This window comes from Apteryx rowi, unplaced genomic scaffold (genome assembly GCF_003343035.1).
Source record: "Apteryx rowi isolate R43461 unplaced genomic scaffold, aptRow1 scaffold_30, whole genome shotgun sequence".
NCBI classification, from domain to species: domain Eukaryota; kingdom Metazoa; phylum Chordata; class Aves; order Apterygiformes; family Apterygidae; genus Apteryx; species Apteryx rowi.
The window spans coordinates 897,177-920,089 of NW_020449419.1; the positions used below are offsets into that span (position 1 = coordinate 897,177).

At 38.8% G+C, this 22,913-nt stretch overlaps 1 protein-coding gene across 1 annotated transcript in view; it reads right to left on the reverse strand.

The window, feature by feature from the left end:
• Positions 1-1,955, reverse strand: part of CABCOCO1 (ciliary associated calcium binding coiled-coil 1) — a 54,825-nt gene extending 52,870 nt beyond the window's left edge. Inside the window, exon 1 of the mRNA XM_026069943.1 lies at positions 1,866-1,955. Coding sequence (XP_025925728.1) covers positions 1,866-1,955 — 90 coding nt within the window. The remainder of the gene's footprint in view (positions 1-1,865) is intronic.
• Between the last annotated feature and the right edge of the window lie 20,958 nt (positions 1,956-22,913).

Below are 22,913 nucleotides of genomic sequence, written 5' to 3' on the forward strand. Positions count from 1 at the left end.
GCAAGCTTCAGCTGTCGATACAGTCTTGCTAAGATTAAGATTCAGATTTTGTAATATGTTTTCTGTTGAAAGTAATATATTTCTGCATATTTGTTACAAGTCTGAACAATTATACAAATATTCAATTTAATCAAAATGAATTGTTATAAGATCTAACAGSCAATAAAGCAACAAAAATTATAACAGAATAGAGTGTTCTCTACGACTTATCTATAGAACATGAAAAGTTAGATTCAGGCAAAACCAGAGACTATATATTTTAATTTAAAGAAATGCACAATTCCACAAAGTTTACAATAAAAATAAATCATAAGGGATAGCAGAAAATATCACAAAGTTAACCTATCATTTATAAAACAAACTTCAGTATACAAGGAACAGGAAATACATGAAGAAAGGTTCACTACATTCTCATAAAAATTTATTTTATAAAGCCATGAAGTAATAAAGGCAAAAAATTCAGTAGTACAYTTCAAATAGATGTACAATATATTTTTGACAGCCTGTCCTTTCCCATACAGTACACCTTGTATCCTTTTACTATGATTTGACTGACTGCTTTACTCCATTGTTATGCTGTTCCCAATAGCCAAAATATCTACAGATAACACTGACAGAGAAGAGTACTGTGGAAAATACATATTTTTTTATAAAGCATTTAGAGTATGCAATAGTATGTTCTACATGGAAGAGGATTTATTTCAATAAGAGCTATTTAAGGGAACCTAAATATAAAGATTTTGTACCAACAGTCACTATGCTATCTTTGTGCCAACAGATGCGAACACCTCCATCAGCTGAAAGGGATTAATCGCTATGAAGACGGTCACAGCAACAACTGCAAAAACTTCTCTGACCTCTAAGACACCACAGCAGTTTGACCTGGAAAAAATTATCTTGTGCTAGCTACAACTTTACAGATGGACTTGAGGAGAAATTCTGAGCTTAAGCAACACCTCGTATATTCTGAGGAGGAATAACCTGTGTTTTTTAACTCTTCCTGGTATGCAATGCGAGATGGGTTGCCTGGCTCTGTCATGCCAATCAAATCAGAAACTGCAATGCAAAAAAAAGGAAAAAAAAAAAAGAGGGGGCCAAAGACAACTAAAAAACCTAAGTATTAGGGAGAATGATGGGAATTTGTGAAACACTCTAGAGCACTTTGGCTACCTAAAGCAATGAAAAGTGAGAAATACAATTATGATGTTTCTGGAAACAAGATGTGAGCTTCCTTCCATTCCCTCCATGCTCCTTAAAGGTAAATCATATCTGTTTCTATGAACATTCAAAATTAAGAGATGCCTAACATCACAAATAAGCCAAGAAATAGCTCTATACGTTAAAAACAAACAAACAAAAAACCTGTGAGCAGCCCCAGGTTTGCGGAGCCGTCCTCAGCCAGCAGCGCCTGGGCTYGGCCTGGGCTCACGGAGGGCACAGGAGCTGAGCGCAGCTGTGTCAGGTAGAAACCTCTGTTGGTTTCTGATACAGGAATCACGCCTGTCGAGGCACGTGGTTTTCCTTCTCTTAAACTCACTTTATCGCAAAGATTATTCGAGTATACATACACATGCCGTTTTCCTTCTATCCTCGATAACAATTTTTAACAGGTGCTCCTTTCTTTGCGCCTTTTCTGAAGCTTAACGAAGACACTTCAGAAAAGTATGAAAGGGTCTGTCGAGAGACCATCAAGCGAGCGGAGCGGGCACTGCTGACCCCCGCCGCCCCCCAGGGCCCACCACACTCCCCCCGCCCGGGCGGGCCCCGCCAGGCCCCGGGGATGAGCCTAAGGGAGGCAGAACAGACTAGGGGTGACTAAAGGGCCGGCGCACGGCCGCCGAGCAAGGGGGTACCGGTACCGGTACCTGCCCCGCCTCCAGCTCCGGCTCCGGCTGTGGCTCCTGTTCCTGCCCCTGCTCCGGCAACGGCTCCTGCCCCTCCTCGACGGCCGCCATGTTGGCCAGGGCCAGCGTCGCCCCGTCGCCTAGGGAACGGAGCAGGGGGCGGGGCCAGGGGCGGGGCCAACGGCTCCGCGCCCTTTATGAAGTAGCTCCGCCCGTTTTCCCAGCCCAAACGGCGTCAGCAACRGCGGTGCCGAGCAGCGGTAACGGACACTGCACCGCGCCGTTCCCCGCATCCCTCCAGCGCCCTGCCAGCGTTTGCTGCGTCTTGAGATGCCCTGCTGCAATTAAACGCGTCAATATATTCCGAGTACGTCAACGCAAATCAGTGCGGGTCAGGCATCCGCTGGTGTAAATCGGCACGTCTCTTTGGGGACCAACGGAGGGAAACAGATTTACTTCAGCTGAGGATCTGGATTTAAGTATTCATATTTGATCTACAATTTAGGAATAATTTACAAACTATAATAAGCGGGAGAAGACTTAGAGATGGAACTGTTTTTTTCATTAAGATACATGTAGGGAGCGAAAATGTTTAGTATACATTGATATTCCCTGGTTTTCCTCTTGCCCCCTGCCCCCYTTTTTTTTTTTAAACTTTGAACACTAATAAACTGGAAGCTAGACTGAAGTATTTTTTTCTGTCAGTTTTGTGTTGCATGCAGATTCAGGGGGCAGCAACAATTCAGAGTAACAGCACTTACCTGCAAGATAAAATAAAATGCAAGCAGTTGGTGGGAGAACAAGAATAAGAATAAATAAAAAAATCTAACTTATTTTGCGAAGGTTATTGATGTGCTGAAGGAGCTGGTATGACAACACAATTTCGTTGCCATGCCCCCACATAAAGAAAAGACCCCCTGGGATTTCTGCAGCTGTTTCAAGGTCTGCTACTGTTTCTGAGCAGTTTGCTACTTTCTGAAGGTTGTCATCATCAGTTCCTTAAAACATGCAAAACACTAAGTACAGTACCTGGGTCTTAGCTGGGTSACAAGAAACCAGAACCTGTTCCTTACCACTGCGGTTCTGATTTATAGCTTGAGAAGCAGCATGTACCTAACTCCTCACCCTGCTCACTCTGACCTTCTCTGACACACGTGCACCAACCAGGCGTCCAAAACGAGTCAGAAATCTGCTTGAAGGGGGTTGAGAGCGCTGGATCCTGCRGTGTTTTGTAGAATTATTCATAGTATTTTAAAGTATTGCTTAGCTCTGCGTAGAGCCCACACTGTGAATTCCTACAATTTGTGCAGGGTTCTGTAGCTCACAACAGTACAGACACGGTTACTTTCTTTTTTACAGCATACATAAATCTAACCAAATAAGAACACTATTCAGAACTGCAAACACTGCATGCAGTAAGGTGTAAAACCTGGGGAATTAAATGTAATGTTTGGAAGCAATATAACATTGTTTACATTCATTCTGATAATGTAGTAGGTAACAGGTAGATTTTGGACTTAAGCCTGCATTCCTCTGGCACTAGAAATGCCCACTGATTTCCATGCACGTTTTCAATGTAAAAGATATGGAAGCTCAAGGCCCTTAAAGGGAACCAATTACATTTCTCTTATTTAATATTAAAGGACCCAGTCCTCAACTGGATTCTTTCTTATGCAAAACTTGCACTCAGCTAAAGACTGAAGCTCTGCCCATGTGTCCACTTATTTTTCAATTTAAATATTTAGATAGTATCAAAAAGGTTAGATATAAAAAAGATAAATATTCAAAAGCAGCATTAAGCTTCTTCAAATTTTACATGGATCCTTCATGTTTGCAAAACCCATGTTTATATGCACAAGTGAGTATTTAAGAAGGCTCATTTTTATTAATAGACTTGCTCCTTCAAATGTGGGACTTCTAAGTGCAACAGAAATGGAACTCAGTAGTGGTCTTAAAAAGTCCGACCTAATCCTTTCCTTTTATAGGTTACCACCTTAGATTTTCTACAATAGCTGGCAGTCACAGACACTCCAGGTCAGAGAAGAAAAGCTTCTGCTATACAGCTCCTTCTTCCCTACAGATGTAGCTGTAGTAGAGGTAAAGGTTCCTCAGATGTGTCTGTTCTAGTACGTGTAATTTAAATCAGTCCATATTTGAAAATCTGCTCCTCATTTCCACAGTGTTACACCATAAATGCTCTTCTGCTTACCTGGGAAGTGACCAGAGTTCAGGTTTCTGAGCTTGTTTTGCCATGGCTGGTATCGCCCAGGTCATGAGTATCTCAGAGGGAACATTCCTCTCTTCTTCCTTCCTTCTTTGATTAAATCTCTTCAGCTAGTAGTGCCTGGGCCACCTCTAGCCTAATAAAGGTGACCAAGCGACCATGTCCAGTCAGCATTGACGACAGGGGCTCCGTAAGCAGCTGGTTGCTCTCMTAAATTTTTCATCAGGTCCTTGTTTTTAATTTTGCTAATGATGCAGTGAAGCAGTATGAATACAGCAATTCAAAACTGCTCCCTATGTGTCTCTCCCAGCACCATAAACTACATTGCTGTCTTCCTAGAAATATTTTCCTCTTGCTCCCTTTATCACTTCTTATGGGTAGGTAGGCAGGCTCACCTGCATCACACGAGTGTGTGTTGGAAAGGGAAAAGAGGTCACAGTCAAACATGAAGCATTACAGGGCTTTGTTGGTGTAGGCCACCTGCTATTGGAACAACAGTAGCAGCTGCAAGAGGACTCCAAAATATTCCACCAAGTTCTCCAAAGTTTTAGTAACCAGGGTGATTCCATCTGAATTTGTTACCGCTTTGCAGAGGTCCTTGCATTTCAGTGGTACATGAGGTCTACCAAGAATTTAGGAAAAGGAAAGAATTTTCAGAAGCCTTATTTTAAAATGCAAAATATTTGTAAACTCCAAGCCTATCCACACATCCTCCTATTGATAGAGATCTTATAAAAACATCCAATTACAAACATGTTTCCATTCACCTTTAGTTAAGCATCACCAAACATGGTAATTATATGTAGGCAAATTCAGGATGAAAAGCAGATGGAAATTCCTAGTGGAGCCTTGCTTGTTACAACAACATCAGATGGACGTATAGATCCCCTGACAGCCAACCCTCATGACAACAAATTGTTTAAATTCTTGCCCTGTGGGACAAGGAACAAAAAAACATAGGCGTGTACAGAGAACTTGCACACAGTATCTGGGTCTCATCCCCTTAATAACAAATTGATCCTTGGTGACAGCAGCAATACATCAGTGTTACATGGCTCTTAATAACGAGTCTTGTATTATTGTACATAGGTGCATTAACATAGCAATTAATCATCATCTTCTGGCTCCTTTATAACGTTCATCACAGATACTCTATCCAGGGAACAGTATTCCCTCTAGGTAATGTTCTGTTTTACATACTGTCTTCAGAAACAAAATTCAGTGCGTGATTATGTACTAGAGAAAGAAACATATAAATCCAGGTTGTCAGAGAAACCTGTTTTTAAAACAAAGCCACAGATAATTCTGTCCTCTCTCAGGCAATACCCAATTAAAATAAGATTCAGCCACAAGATGATAACTGCTTTAGTGTATCAGAAGCAGAACAGACAGAAACCTGAGCTGTTTAGGGAGAGATACTGCTTCTTTGGGTTCAATGTTCTTCAACAGGCTCTAGCTCAGAATCCCTCCATTTCTGTTTAATTAACACAATAGGTAAAACATCCATTTGACTAGACAGTGATTTTGTGAGAGTAGTAACTTTGGTACCTGGCCCAGTAATGAGAAAGTACAAGTTAATTTTAGCAAATCATAAATTTTCAGCAATTCAAAACAATATGAATAGAGAGAAATGAAAGAGATAAAACATGTACTATATCAATGATTCCATTTTCCTCTCCCTGAAAAGAGTGGTGGCTCAATGGAGGATAAAAGCAAATATTAGATTGATCCTATTCTTGATCTTAGCCAAAAGATTGCTGTATCTGGTGCCAAGAAATTGAATTTAGATTCATAGAATTCCTAGAAATTAGACAGAAAAGACTTAAAAGGACATACAGTCCATCTCCAGGGGAGCTGTACTTTTTCCTGCCAACAAGAACTTCAAGAAGAAATATGAATTTATTTAACCCAATAGTTCAAGGCAGTCCTTTACTATGTATTAAATTGTAGAAGTAATGTAAATRTGCATATAACATTGCAGTATGCTGTCAATATGAACTAAGAAAGCTTAGGATTTTCTTCCCTCTAAGTACCTTTCAGTTCAAGAACCTGAACTGGGAGACCTGATGCATAAGACAAAGCAAGATGGGCAATTTAGATGGCAGCTRTTTCAGAGTATCTACACCCTAGGTCACCAATTGCTAACAGCAAAACAAAACCCATCTAGATTTAAATGACTCCTCACAGTCAGCATTCAGACAAGACTAATCCACTAAGAATTCCCAAATTCAAGACAGGAAAGAAAAAAAAACAATGCTGACCATTGAGTGACTCTGAGCACCTCAGGACAGGAATTGACTTTCTTAGTCTTATACAGCACTGAGCACACTGGTGACAATGAACAAATGAAGAATTTAACACAAGCTTAATGTAGGTCTTTGGATGTATTAAGAGCACAGAGGAAAGCATCATTTCACTGAACGTGAGAGCTCCTATAGTCTACAGGGGACAAGCTGTTCAGTATACAACATCAATTAATGTAGTAGAAAAAATTACCATAAGGAATATCCCAAATTAAACAACCAGATATATTATATGGCAACCTGAGAGATAAAAGTTAACTATAATTTTTATATATAAAAATACTCTTTTTCAATATACCTTTTTATCTGAGATTCCCATCTCCTGTATGTCTTTTTTTAAGATTACAAACTACCATTAATTTTGACAGATTTGTATAAACTAGAATATCAAACTCCATGCAAAAGACTAGACATTTGTCTTTTGGGCAAACCATCTTAAAATTTCATTTTAACAGTCAAAACTTGGCTTTTCAGTTAGAACTATTGTTTCATTCTGTCGGAAGACCAAAGAAGATAGAATTGCAGTACTGTGCAAAGTAAAAGCCTGAAACTATTCTTATATCTTAAGAACATAGCAAAGTCTGTGAAAAAAATATAAATTCACTGATTCCATTGTCCTTGCCCTTTTGCCCCCAAAAGGGAACATCATTTCTTTCAGAGATTTCATATTTTACTTCTTTCATGTCTTTGTTGTGAAGCTCTATTGATTTTGGCCACCTTCTCCATATGATGTTAACCAGCTTTTAGAATAACGTATAACAGTTTAGGGCACTGAATGAAAAATACCTCCAGCTGAAATTACAGGGGGATTTTCAATAGGGACACTGTAATTACCCAAGACACAAGTTGGCTTGTAAACTGGAGCTTACGAACTCATCTTTTGAAAAAAGAAAGAAAAAAAAAAAAGCCATGTGACTTATGCCAGCCTAGATCTGTATGCAGCTTTAAGCATACCACTGTTTCCAGTCTAAACTGACTGTTTTTTCTTTTTGTATATTTGTGAGCAGTTTGCTTGTTAGGCTACAAACAGCTTCCAAAGCAACTTGTTATTTCCTTGCTTATTTAATATGGACTGGTAAGCCTGAATTACTGGGATACATCAGAATGCTTAAGTGATATCTTGGAGTAGGACCACAACCATAGCAACAATACCATGAAGTTAGGATGGCAAGCGTATCCCCATTTTACAGAGTGGGGTCTAGTCAAGAGAGAGTGAAATTTGTCTCTGTCCGGTCTAGCAAAAGGCCTAAACATTCAGGTTGCCAGAAGCAAGGAATAAATTTGGGGAAGATGGCATATGTCTTCTCCTGGTTTACTTGGAATCACCAAGTACAAATCCCAATTAGTGGGTGAGCATGCTTGGGAAGAAAGAATGCAAGCCTTCTTTCCAGTGTCCACATAGTCTCCTTAAATATCTAAACATAAAGGTTATTCTGTGATCACGCTAAGGCAATATGGTTAAAATTATGATGAAGCTGTTTGTTATTGCCCTTCCCCTTTCTTCCCTGACTCATTTGAGGTTATGGACTCATCTTGGCAGAGTACGTTAAAATAAAAGGGTTTATAACTCAGTAATCAGTCCTGGGAGCACTTTCCTTCTTGGATTCTGAATTTGAAATATCTGCTGTGCAAGCAAATGTTTATAGAGAGCTGCAAGGAGGAGTTAATGTCCATATTCACTCCAAAAAGATTATGTAGTTGCATGTAAAAAATGAATTTGGAGAGCTCTAAAGAGYTTAAGTATATTACTCCTAGTAAAAATAAAACTCATTGAGCAGGGGACCTGAGGCCAGCACATACATCTGCACTAAGAATATTCTTTTAACTGGGTACCAACTCTGCCTGCGACATCATAAGAAACACTCAAAGATTTATTCTAAAACTAGGGTCAAATGCTTCCATAAGATCTTTTGTATGGTAATATATTGATTTAGTTAAGGCAGGATCTAATATCAACCTCTCTGAGTCAGAGTGACTAACCACTCTAACTCATTTCTTGAGTTCTTCAAAATCTTGGAACTCAAAATTCAAAAGACGATAGGGAAGGCTCACAGCTCCCTTCAAGCAGTATTTCCCCCAGTTTGAGCACCCAGACCTGCTATGTTGATACTTATGACAGTAGAGCTGTAAAGAACAATGACATATTTTGGTCCAAGGCGAGTAGAGTTATCCAAATGCTTCTCTTACACTAAAACAGTTCATAGGAGATTTAGAAGTAGAAAGCAAGCCGCAGTACACTGCTTAGGAATGTTCCTTGAGCATGGTCTTATGCTCTTCTCATTTACTGGAAGAGCAGTATGAAGGAAAATAATATAAGTTAAAGGAGTTTCATTCTTATAAACCAGTGCAAGTGAATCGTTCTTTTACACCCTTGCAAACGAAACATGTGGGATTTTGCTCAAGTTTTAATGCTCTTTGGTATCCGTGCACATACTGCTAAGCATATTCAGGATTGTTTATATTAAGAGCAAATCCTATTTTTACTCTAAAGAAGGGAACATACCCTTTTTGATATTCAGCAAGCGGTGCATTGTCACAACCAAGATAAAATTTACTCTCATGTCTGATTGGATTACACTACTCCATTAATTTTGTAGTTTCATTTGTGAAAAATAGAACATTGATTCTTTTGTTGTCATTTTCCATAATTCTTTAAAAACAATCTGTGGCAAAAGGGGAAAAAAAAAATCCAGCTCCAATAGAAACTACTTCTGGGGATGGTATATGAAAGGACATTCTTTAGAGGTAATGAACTAGGCTAAGAAGTTTGTCATGTTCTTTACATAAGTTGTGAGTCAGACTTTGTATATAAGTATTTCTTCCAGTTGTGTACTTTATAAAGGCCATGACTTCCTTTGTTCCCGAGAACTCTGCAATGAAAGCATTTGTCTTCACGAGCACAAAGCTTGGGTAGGCTGCATGAGTAACATTTTCAGTTCTTCTCTTAAACCCTTCAGTGTGCTCAGAACCCAGCAATGCACCTGCCTGTTGTAATGACTAGTCACTGCTCCTTTACCTCAGCACTGCAGTCACCTGAGCAGGCAGCAACTCACCAACTTGCATCAAAATCCAGAGGAGTTCAGCCTGCGTAAGGATGGTAGGATACAGCTGTTGCTTATTTATAAAATTAGCAATTACAATTTGAAGAATGAAGTAAAAATGGAAAGTCCCTAAAGGAGGGGGGATCAGAGGGTGCTCTTCCAACTGTGATTTCTTCTTCTTTAGTCCTTCAGATGTCAACATTGAAGCTCCCTTTGATGACAAGAGGAACAAGCTTCAAAACCAGATTTTGCTTCAAAAGATGATTATAGTCTTTCCTACACAAAACTGTGACTTAAATCTTTAACTCCTGGGCCTATCAAGCAAAATCTAATTTTTCTTCTTACTTTTACACTTTCACTGGAATCATAGGTTACTTTTTGGCTACTACCTTTTCCATGTTATCCAAGCCAACAAAGACATTACTCTTGATTAATGACTATTTAAATTTCAACTGCTTCTGCTGTGTTTTAACGTATAAACTGTAACTGGATGTTTTATATACATATATGAAGAATATTTTTTCTCACAGCCACAATGAAAAATTATTTTGTTGAAAATGTAGAGGAACTGAATGTGACCCAAATAAAGTATTTTTTAAGTTACACTCAGCCATGTAAATTTTCAGTGTCAAACGAAAACTTCCAAAGGAATTGGAGCCTACTAATAGGGGGTTATAAAGGAATCCATTTTTCCAGTCTTACCTACAGCTTTTACCTCTATTCATTCATCCATTTCCACTTATGTAATAAATGTAAAATACTCATAATTATTTCTGTATCAGTCAAAAAAATTCTCAATATGGTTTAATATGTTAATAAAATGTAAATCATTACACTATGTTGATAATATTTGCCTAGTAATGGAAAAAAATGGCAACAGTTTTCTGTCTCCCCACCCTATATAATTAAAAAAAAAATTCAGAAACCAATTTTTAGCCAAGCATTCATCAGAGTATATATTGTTAACAGGTGTTGTGTATTTCATTTCCCATGCAAACAATGTTGGAATGTAAAACTGTAATGCTGCTCTTAGGAACAAGTAGCATAATTAAAATTCTTTGTGAGTTTGATTTCCTGGGTATTTTCTTTCTTTAAAATAACTACATTGTAAACAAGAGCCAATTTCTTAGGTTTGAGCTATGGGTTGTACAGCTTATACTTCAGGTTCAAAATGGTGATTTAGACAATAATGCATAACAGCTGAATAGTTACTTATAATAGCTGAGCACCTGCAGCAGACTGTCAGCTGAAAAGGCAAATCTAAATGCTTTCAAATTCTCTTGTGTATTATAATAGGAGTACTAGTGGCCACTATAGATACAATAGTTAAGGATGTAATGCAACTTTTGTTTCTGATTGCTTGCCATTTTCTCAATTTTATTTCTTTTAGATTGAAAATGTTCCTACTTAGTGTCAGTCCATATGCATTTAAATAAATTTCTGACACAATTTAGTTTTTTCTTAATTTCGGGTGTGTGTCAATGAAATTAAATATTAAATAGAAAATCAAATTCTTTTCTCATAATTTCAACATTTCCACATTTCCTGGACTTTTAAACATGAATAATTAACAAAAGCATGGATTTTTTAAAAAAATTGATTAGTGCTGCTGATCTCCCTGGAAAAATTGGATCTGAAATTTTAAAACGATATTTTTCTCACCTCAGTATACAGTAGAATTTTCCAATGAGCCTTTTAGCAGCAGTTCACACTTAAAACTCTGAAATTGTGCATATGCAGTGCATTTTTCACACGGTTTCCCTCTTGATTCAAAGGAGCATCAATCATTTGTATGATGACGTGATCATTCTGCAGTGATCTGAAACACATAAGAAATACCGCAGCTTATTGTAACGGGTTCGGGACCATAGACACAAACTGTCACTGTGCTGACATAACCCCTGCCCACAGTGGGAAGCCCATTTGGATGTGCACAGTCCAGCGACCAATGTTCAGGTTTCCACCAGAAGGAACGACTTGTATGTGCATATAGAGAAAATCATTCCCAACATGTGAACACTCTAAACCTGTTAAATTTTCAAGACAAGACAGAGTTCTAGTTTCTCTTGTCTATTACATATCTACAAAAGTAACCGTTTACCTTCCAAGCACTATGAGGCATAAGATTTGTAATGTGCTTAGAGATTTCAGGTGACGGGCAATGTGAACAACGGAATACTTCTATTGTATGTCTGAACAAGCAAAGCAATATTAACTTCTGGTACCCCTAAAAATGTAAGCAGAAGCAGAATCATTTTCCATATGAAAGGAAAAATTGTTTTCAAGGTCCTAATTGTTTTTAACACTGGAAAAAGAAAACACTAAACAAAGAAAGGAAAAAGGAATGACTGTCCTTTGACAGAGATAACTGTAAGGGAAGCTAGAAGCAATCCCTGTGCTGTGGGCCAGAATGATGTCATTGTCAATTAGCATAAGTACTTTCTTTTATAACATCTATCTATACAATGTATGAGCTAATTTAGTGTACAGCTACAAAGTCATCTTTGGAGTACTTCCATCAGAGCCAAGGGAGTTACTCCAGGAATTAGCTTGGCCAGTTAAGATAGTTCATATGTGATAGAAATACTTACAAAAACTTAGTCAGAAAAGAGTAATAGAGAGAGATTCATTCTTGCCATAAATCTTGGGTTTGCATTAATGTTATTTATTCACTTGAGATAGGGAGGGCATTGTATAATGTATATATATATTGTGTAATATGGGATAGTGGCTTTGTAATGTAAACTGTCTATTAGTAATGGAAAGCAACTTATTTTCATCCCCTGGATCATTATTGCAATTTTTTCTCCTGGGTTTTGAGATGTTATAAATCCTGATGAAGTCCACATTTGTTCTCTTTACCCTGTACTTCTGTTTAGTCACTCTACTGAAAACGCATATAAACCAGCCATAGCACCTCTGAGCTTTATGTGATTTCAGCAGGGCCATGCTTCCCCTCCTAAGAACCAGCTAATACYCCTGCACATCTCAGCTTGTGAGTCTAGCTGGAGAAGGCTCAGATGCTCTACCAGGCACCCCTCACTCCACGGCCCATGTACCACCGTAAGACATAGGTTATCAGTGGGTTGAAGCACAGCTTGGGAAGGCCAAGAGGAGCTGTGGCTGCAGCAAAGTGATCCACGGCCACCCACCAGCACAAGGCGTAAAGGCTCCTCCAGCATCCCCCTCCTYGCAGTGACCAGTGTCTCTCTAGCAATTCCCAGCGGTGGTATGAACTCCTCAAGTGTATTGGCAGTGATACACAATAAAGCAGCTTTCGGCTGTTTGGAGGATAGCTGATTCACGGTCTGACTCACAGCCTGCTCAGCCTCCCTTCCTTCGGTTGCACGAGTGCTTCTTGGCAGGGCCTTTGTGAACGTAACAGTAAACTATTGCTAGCAGTACATTCAGCCCCTTGCCAGCTAACGACACCAGTCCAAATGTGGCCGCTTCTACCAACTCATAGAGTTGAAGTCTTTTTAAACATGTTGCCATGTGGTAGATGTGTACATACAGACTTGCCTAGATTTATTTCATATGACCACAATATTTATTTCACATACTCTCCATTTTGCCAATATAGAAAAGGTGAAATGGCAGCAGCAGCAGGCTGCTATTCACTCTGGAATGATTTCAGGTTTGGTGAGAATACTTGGGTTTATTATTAACCCTTTGCCTAAAATGCATATACAGCACTGAAAGATGTGCTCATCTAGCTCCCACCCTGACCAGCTGCTTCTCATCAGTAAATCTGGCTCTGCTTAGTACAGCAGCATCTATATTATTGCACCCAACTCCCTCCCTGGAAGAACGAATCTACCCTGCGGGAGCAGTTTGGCATTCAAGATGCCAGGATTATTTGCACATTGTTTATTATTCTCACTGCCTCATAAGCTAACAAAATTGAAAGAAACAAATGGGGTTTTAGGGCACCTGTCCTATTCCACTTCCCACTCAAGATCAGCAAATGCAGCCTGAAAGCACCACTGACAACTCTTCCACACTATAATGCTTTCTCCATAGTTGAATATTTTCTTTATCTAGTCATTACTGTAGCTTCTATCATCAAACATACAAACCCAGGTGCAAGAGAGCACAAACTTGCTGTTGCAACTGTCACCTCAACTAACTGTGTTGCCTATAATCACAAGGTCCACTGATGTCTGTGCTTGGTGTCTCATCTTCACGTACGTATCTTATAGCATCATTTCACTGAATATTCAAAGCTGAACCTACCGGTGGCTCAGACAATCAGATGGGCAACATCTGTTTCTCTTTGAAGTCAAGAAAGTTTGATCAAAATAAGTCCTATAAATACACAGGTTCGTTACAGAAGAACGATCATAAAAATGAAAATAAAGACTTTCACTTTCCAGGTCTAAATTGTGCTACTCACTCATTTCGTGGTTTTGGTCAAGCCATTAATAAATGGAGTTTTAAAAAGGGATTTCAGCATAAAAATAGGCAGCCAGGAAGATTTTCTAAAGCATTTCTAAAAATCTTGAAGCGTTTTTAAAAATCTCCAAAGATGTGTATCTGGACCTTTCATGCAAACCTAAATTCTCTTTCAAGATCTGTCTCTAATTCCTCTAAATTCTTTATTATATAAAAATTACATACATTTTATAGAGATCTGCTAAGTTCACAAGGATCTACTAAAAATTATTTCATTAATATTTAAACCCTAAGATAAAACATAAAGCTTTTTCCCAACAGTAAGAATTATTTTTTATATATATATAATATATATATATATGCACAGTGCTAAAACACCTCCCAAATATATGTGTGTATATATATATATATTTTTTTTAGTTGGGAGGTATTTATTGGATTTAATAATCTATACTCTGTGGGAAGCATCCAAAAATTAACATACAGCTGACATTCATTTATCAGGGAAATCCTGATTAGTGGAATCTTGCATAGGAAATGTAGAAAAGTAATGCAGTTTTATCATCTTCTTATGGACTGACTCTGAGGGTCTGGTTTTTCCCCCTCTGGATGAGCACCTCCAGGGAATTTTAACCCAGGAATTAGAAACGTCTTCTTTCTTTCTCCTCCATGCCTGTGAGCCATCTATACTCTTTGAAGACAACCAAATAGTTGGCAAGGCGATGACCTTTATTTTTAAATGGTACTTTAAACAGTTCACTGACTAATAGTTAAAAGATAAAAGTATTAAGCAAACGTTCTGCACTCTTTTCACCTGAGATGAATTCTCAGACACTTCACACCATACATGAATACTGCATTGTCAGATGACAAATCTAGTGTCATTAGTAACTCGACTGCCTTTCCCTCGCTGTATTTAGCAAGGATTATAAAAGCTTCTCTATATACTACACCACTGTTTGCATGTTGCAACACATTTTATAATTAACCTGAGGGTGCTGTCTGTGGGCCAGTTCTGCTCACACTTGTTTCCAGATAGGCACAGTAGGGCTGCCTCAGGGACACAAATACCAGTGCCTCAAGCAACRAGTTCCCTCTCCTGCAGCAACAGTGCTGCCTTGCTCTTCACTGCCAACACATGGACACGTAGCAATCGCTTTTTGTGTTTTTCTAGTTATTTGCACCACTCCTTTTTGCAGGAACAAGTGACATACCACAGCAAAACAGCCAGCAGCCATGACCAACTGCCAAGCCTTCCATTACCACGTAGCAAGCAAGCCTGTAATTTTTGCCTTTGGGCTACAGAAGATGATAAACCCACCCCCTTGCATCTTCCCCCTCACTTTGGTAGGCAGAAAATGTCTTTCTTCTACCACATCTATTAGTGAAGGTTTGATGAATGACGACTCTACCATCATGTACTCACATCAAAGTGGCAGAATCACATTGACTTGGTATCCCATACAATTTGTTGGTATTCGCTTCACCATTAAGCCCCCTATCTTACACTACCATTTTGAGCTCGACAAGCTGCCTGGCAGACAACTGACACCAGATATTCACAAAGCCTTATTCATTTTATATAGATTAAAGCAACATGAGCCCATAGGTTATATTTGACTGCTGGAGATAAATAGTTTGTCAACGGTAATCCATCATCTTTCAAACTATTTGGCAACAGGCAGAGAAACTCATAAAAGATGCTATAATTATAAGGCTAGTATGTTCTTTGTATTTTAATATTATATATTTTAAAGTGCCCTCTGGGAGCAAAAAGATGTTTGTATAGATAGAGTGGTTGGGAGTAATACATTCATGCCAACATGTGTAGCCGAACCACCAATTTTTTTTTAATTTATTAATTTAGTTGCTGGATTCGTTCCTAATACAGCTGTATTATCCCCTCATAGAGGTGGGTGAGTGGGCAGAATGAGGTTGATTACAATTGATTTAGTAACCAAAGAGTAATTTTTTCCATTGTTTGTTCAGCACATTACTAACATGTGGCTTAATTACAGTCGCCATGTGTTCTGTTCAGTCTGGTATTGCTTATTTTACTGAGACACTGTGATTTATGCAAAATATTAATTGAAATAGAAAACAGATTTACTATGAGAGCTAACATCCACAAAAACACTAGTTACCCATATTTTGCACTAAGTGTATTGGACTATGCTGGGGAATTAGTGTTTACAGTTTAATTTGGATAGCACGGGCTCCCTCCTTCCCCAAAAGAACAGTAGTGCATATAGCATCTCCTGGAGAATGGGTCAGAAGAACTTTACTTTTTCCACCAGCAGCAAAGGGAAATCCTGAGTTCTTCAATCAAAGTCTCAAAAATGTGCTGAGGTAGCTCTTCAATTTCAGTGTGATTGCAATAATTGTATGCAACTGTCTCATTAAAAATAATTCAACTTTATATAGCTATAAATAAGCTACTATGCTGTTGTAATGTGTTTCCAGGCCATTAAGTAGTATAATAAAGATTCATGGATTCTCTCAATAGGTTAGGTAATCAAAAAAAAAAAAAAAAAGTCAAGCAACTATATATTGAGAGATCCTGTTTTGTTTTCAGAGCCATCTTTATAATTAATCTCTTTGGTATGAATAATTCACTATATATAAATAGAAAATAACATTCAGTCATAGAACTCATAACTCAATATATCCAGGAGGAATGTTTTTATATCTCATTTCCTATTCAGGATTTTAATTCAATCCATTGAATTTCACTGTCTCTTTTTCATAAACCAAATCTAATATACAATCAACCTTATAACCAGGTAGTCAGGATGCAGAATTAAATGATTTTTCAGAAATTTCCAAATATTTTTAGGAGGGAGTATGAGAATTTTTTAACCTTCACTACCCACTAATAAGATTCAGATATCCACTGTGAAATGATCCAAATATTTCCTAGTAACAGCCTCTGCAGTCATAATATTAAAGTTTTAAAAACTGCAGTACAGAGACAGCCATAGAAACCAAGACTAGCCAATGTGGGAGAAGGAAAGGTGAGCCACAGTAGCTGTGCCAGCAGAAATTCTCTTCCTCACAGAGGAAGAGAATAGACCACAAGTGTCCAGATACCACCACCCAGACCACATCCAAGACTCTAGCAAGAATAAGAAACACGGAACAAGTACAAAAGTGAATTTAAAGTTTGGAATATGAGGAAGTTGGGTCCATATACACAGTTTCTGAGTGGCATCACTAGGCAACTAAAATGCACATACACTGCAGTGTGTACAGCAGTAAACAGCGGAGCTGTTACCTCCTGGGTCCCCCTCTACCTGGCCTAGGCTTCACTGAGAAGATAGATTTGAGCACAGAGAAGGAGAATATACAGAAAGATCAACAAATTCACTATGGAGGACCAACTTCTTAGACGTTGTTCTGGTGGCATAAAATGGCATTAAAACGGGTGCAAGTTACATTTTTGCCTCAACAGATTTTCAAGGATACGAAAATGCCTGGAGGAAGTACAGTTAGATTCAAAGCAGAAAAAGACGAGCGGGAAGGCAGGAGGGAGGAGCAGAGCTAAAGATTCAGTGAAGTTCTTAACATTATTAACAAACAAGAAGGACAAGATGATGTTGCAAGGTTGCGGGGGCATCAGCAGAGGAAGGGGAAGAGAGAACTTGGGAGAGAGGCAGGGGAGTCATGGAAGACATGGTTATCCTCCTCGCCAAAGTTAGCTGCAACAGGAAGTACCCGCGGTAAGTGCATGGTACTATTAGACCCATGATTACTTTTCAATTACAACCACTTGTGCATACTGTCTGGTTTCCTTCTTTTTCTTTTCACTCCCAGCTGTCATGGAAACAAAGCAGAAAACAGTATTTCAAATACTAAATGCTTCCAGTGGCAATTTCATGAGGCAACACGTGCCTGATCCCTGCGCCAGTATTTGTAAATGGGTACAGCACACATTGTAAACTAAGGCAGTAGTCTGGTAGCAGCAGCAGAATGACTATACCCATGCTGCTTTTTTCATGAAAACCAGAGTTCAGGAAAACCAGACTGGATTGCCAAGGGAAGAAGCCAGGAAAGAAGTATGTCCAGGGGGCAAGGAGGGCTGCCAGTGCTGCTATCTACCCCCCATATTCACCCCAGTTCTGCCCCTACAGACTCCTAAACTGTTCCCTTCCATGTCCAGCTGATAATAAAATGACATTTTGCCCACGCTCTTGAGAAATCTGGAAGCCTGTATTGGCGAGTATCTGTGCCTTCTCTATGAAGGGCTGAGTGCAGCTGCAGTGTTTACTCAACTCAGTGCTGTGCCCTGGAAAGGGAGGAAAAAGAAGGAAGTAGAGTTGCTGTGCTACTCGGAACAGAGCCCACGTGCAGGGGGACAAGGCTCGAGGTCTCCAAATGAGGCATCTTCTTCTGGAGAAAGTTCTAGGTCAAGGACCTAAACCCAGTGGAGCTAAGGACCATTTAAGGTGCTTAAAATAAGGACCAAGGACCATGATTTTAGGACCAAGGACCGAAAATCATGGCAGCTCCTAATGAAGTTAATGGACAACCGACAGCACTGACAAGCAGGCTCTGGTTTTGTAAACCTTCCGAGGGCTGTTTCCTAARACTCTTCAGCTACTGGCGACTTCCCCATGTCAATGTCTCGCATCCTCCGAARCTGACAGCAGCCCTGTTTTTTGTGAAAGAAGCTCTTGGATACACTTGAATAACTAAACCTCAAACATCATCGTAGTGCTGCACCCCTAAACTTTTCCTCCTGTTAGAATGAAATTGCAGCACGAGGTGAGATGTGACTCAGTGATACAACATGCGCAGCGACATTTTACAGAATGCAATTACAGGAGGAAAAAAATCCAAACCCATCAGAGTCACCCTCACTTATTAGCTTGGAMACCTGAACCAGCAAGGGAAAGATAAGCCATAGGAGAAAGAAAAAGAAATGAACAACTCCAAAATGGATTGTTAATTCAAGATTGCAATATAATCTGTATAAAATATTTAAGCTGTTCTTCTATCTATTCCTGAACCTACAGTGATTAAAATGCAGCTGTAATACACTGTGTTGCTCTTTTTTTAATCACAAGTGCAATTTTAAGCAAGTAGACGAACTCTAGGAAGTTAAAGTGAATATTTATATCCATATAAACTTCTTAATGGCAACATTCTTGCTGTGAGCATAGCAGCTGAAGAGCATGGATTAAATTATTCTGGCCCGATCCTGTTACTATTGTTTTCATTGGTGAAATTCCCACCAACTTAATGGGAGCTGGATTATATCCTGACTTGAATAAAGTACAGTTTTCAGATGCATATATAACATAATCACCTATATTTCATGCATACACTCTAGTTTTCCTGTCTGTTTTCCCTCATTGAGTTTTACTAATACTCTGAAAACATTAATCAGGTAAACTATATACCAGTGATTAGAGGTGTGCAGTCTTGTGTTTCCAGGATTTGGGGGAAAATGCTGTGTTCTGCTCATATTTGGAGTCAGAAATCACAATCTGAGTGACATCCAGCCTCTTGAGTACTGAGCTTCAAATCTTAGTATGCTCAGTTCCTCCTCCTGCAGGCTTTGCAATGCATATGAGCAGCTTTATTTAAAAGACTAGGGAATTACAATGCATTTGGCAGTCAGCAAACACTGCTGCCATGAGATTCTCTGTCTCTATTTATGATTTCCATCATTCAGAGCATCCTGGACAAGCTAGGATGCTCCTGTGCTTCATTATTTCCATCTTGAAGATCTGATGCAGAAGAGAAGGAGGAAGAGACTGTTCTCGTAGCCTGCAGAAATTTTAGAAGGACGTGGCAACATACAAGGACACAGACTTCATCAAAGGCTTTACATTAGAAGCAGTAATTCTCCTTACATCTCTCTAGATGGTGTGTTTCAAAGACTGGAGTTCTTCAGGCAGATACTACATTATGTTCAGCTTCGTATCTCAGGACTGTCAGTGGCTATCATGCTGACAGTTCCATTTTAAACGGACCTTGACCTGGCATATACATCCCATTTTGCTGTTCTCATCAAACCACTTGTAAACATGACTACGTGTATGCTCTGTAACAGTTTGCATGTACCAGACATGAAGTCTGCTGCCTATCTGACTTTAGATGTACAGATAGCCCTCTGAGGGCTGCGCAAAGGCTCAAAATTCCCTAAATAGTGTAAGAAATGGAGAGAAGCCCTGGAAGGACGATAATCAGAATGCCAAAGTTCAAACTATCCTGTACGATATCTCACTCCTAGATAAAAATCGAGGCTGAAGTTGTGAGCCGGAGAGGTTCCCAGGTCTCCCAGAACTCAATAGAATTAGCAAGTGTACTCTGTACAGTCTGAATCAGGCTCTGGTTTTGCAGGTGTAGAAGGGAGTGGGTTTTTTTGTTTTTTATTTTTTTTAAACAAATGCTCCAATTTTTTGGTCATTTATCTGTGATTACTAATGGCCCATCTTTGTTTCAGTTTGGGAAACAAATGTTACTCAAACAACAGTGTAATTTCCTGTGCAGAGGCTGTTTCTCTTTATGACTCATCTATGTATTGTATTCCAAGGTGTAAGTATGAATCACAGATAACTGATAGATGCATACAAATGAATGTTTTAATTTATTTTAAACAGAGCAACTTTTTTTTCCATGACTCTGAAACTTTCTGGAAATAAAATGAATGGAATCCAAATGAGCCATATCAGACAGAATGAGATCACTGCATTCTGGAAAGCCAGGAGGATTTTGGTTTGTTTTTTGTTGTTGCTGCTGCTGTTGGGGTTTTTTTGGTAAACTTACAGCTAAAGATTTATGTCAAATGTAGTTAGCAGCGTTTCTTCTGTTTTAAAAACAATAAAAGGGATAAAAAAAAAAGTCACCGTTGCCTGTTACTGTTATGTACCAGAGTAATGGGCTCTAAATGAGAATCTAAATAAGAGTAATTTCAGGGTTAACACCTTGTGCATCTAATGACTAAGTACACCTTTGAGAATGTCACTGCAGATATATTTTTAAAGAGAATAACCTGCTGTAGATGTTAGGGTAAGTTAGGCCTACTTGACAACAGCATTAGCATATGTAGAGGAAATTTAGTTAACCCTACAGAATAAGGGAGTACTTTAGTTATAAGAACAGGGAAGTAACTTAAGCACGAACAACCTGTTAATCACTGAAAAAAGCTGTGACTATGTCAAGAAGCTTTGAGAGGAGCAGATTGCGAGGCCAGCGAGAGCGACAGCCAGTTGTAGGGCGCAAGAATGAGCCAGTCAAGCAGGGCTGAAACCATCACGCTAACCCGGACGCTTCCCTCCTGGACTGCACCACCTCTCCTAAGGAACAGGGAAGCTGTTTAACTGGTAAAATTGCATGGAGCTGTGATTAAAATGTTTTGGTATCCGAATTCATTTAGCCGCCTCACAGTCATTTGGCCTTAAACTGCAACAACTGCATCAGCCATTCAGTTAGGATTATTATTATTTTTTAAACCAAGTGCACTTTACCAAGTGCAGAATCAAACCTGTGGGTCTAATGAAGGCTGCTAGATTAACAATATTAGATTCAGAAACTAGGGCCTCCTAATTTCCTGTGTTGGAATTATAACATACTCTTAGCTTGTCTCAGTGCTTTTGTCCATTAAAGAGAACCCAAAAGAAACAGTATGGGTGTTGGGGTTTTTTTTGGTCTGTGTGCTGCTGGTTTTTTTTTATTTCTAGACTATAAAATCGATTTGGAGAAAAAGAGACTATGTCTGCATAATGACCAAAAGCCAACGTACCTTTTCCTGGAGTTCCTGGGGCAACAGGACGTTTGTTCCTTTGATGAAATTAAACTGACAATGTCAGCTTAATACTCTCCCATAAAGAGATTAGGATAACTTGTATTTAACTGTATTTTAGGATTTAGTAGTGTCTACCTGTCCAAGCCTCTGCTTTCTTGGAGGACTATTGCAAAGTCTAATTCCCTAAAAGGAGAGGGAGTTTATAAAGTAACTGCCAATGTAAGAAAATTTTTAAAATGTAATGCTAGCTCTAATATTTACTTTATGCTTTTTGAGAGATTGTGTCCTGAATTGAAAAACAGAATGTAAACTTCACAAATCTCAAAATCTATAATTAAGAACAGCACCTGACAAGATTATTTTTTCCAGCTGACAAATAAATGTCACTTTTAAAGGAATATTCCACAGAGTGTGATAAAAACAAGCAAAGGGGCAAAAATTGTTCTGTCTGCACTGGCAGAAGACACGGAGGGGTTTTTGATAAGTACTTACAATGACTGCACTGTTGACTCGGCATGCACATCAAAAGACTGACAGACTTAATTCATGTTTCTGTGCAATACAAACAATGACATGGAAGCCAGATCTGAGCAGCTTTCAGCAAGTAATTGAAGGTAGTGCAAACAGATTCTAAGGAACAAGTGGTGTACAGTTCTGCTGCTAATAAGAAGAATAGTAAGCTAAACATACACATTACTATTTCATTTTGTGTTTTACCTCCATTATTCATTTAATTTTTAGAAGACCCTTTTGCCTCAGGTCAGGGATTTTAACCTGCTAACTGGGACGATTACTGTACAGTATATCAGAAAGCACCGATTTCTTGTAGCTAGTTGCACATTTCTGTATTAACTGATATAAGCCCATGGAGATCTTCTGCACTCTATTGCTACAGAAGTGAAGATGCATTTGCAAATGAATACATGTTGACCCTGAACATTTACAGGCAATAGAGCTGAAATGCGTCCGGCTCAGGCATTAGCTGTGGTAGTTCTCCTTAGTCATTTGTGTTCTTGGAGTACTGTTCTAAATAACATGGYACAAGCAGTTCTGTTTTTAAATACAATACTCTTTTCACTAGTACTGAGGCAAATGAATAGGAAATTACTAGCATCATAGCAAATTATGCTAGGTCAACACATAATGCCTTCATTTTCCAGATGTCTGAATTCAAGTCATTTCCTCTAAAGATGTTCATAAGTATTCCAAATTAATAATACATTTTCTTGTTACATGTTATGAAAAAACTATGTCAGTCTATCATTCATACTGAAGTCACAGGCAATACAGATTTAAAAACAGGAAACCCAGGAGCATGTATATTTTGGGGGGCTTGATAGAAGATAAGCTAGA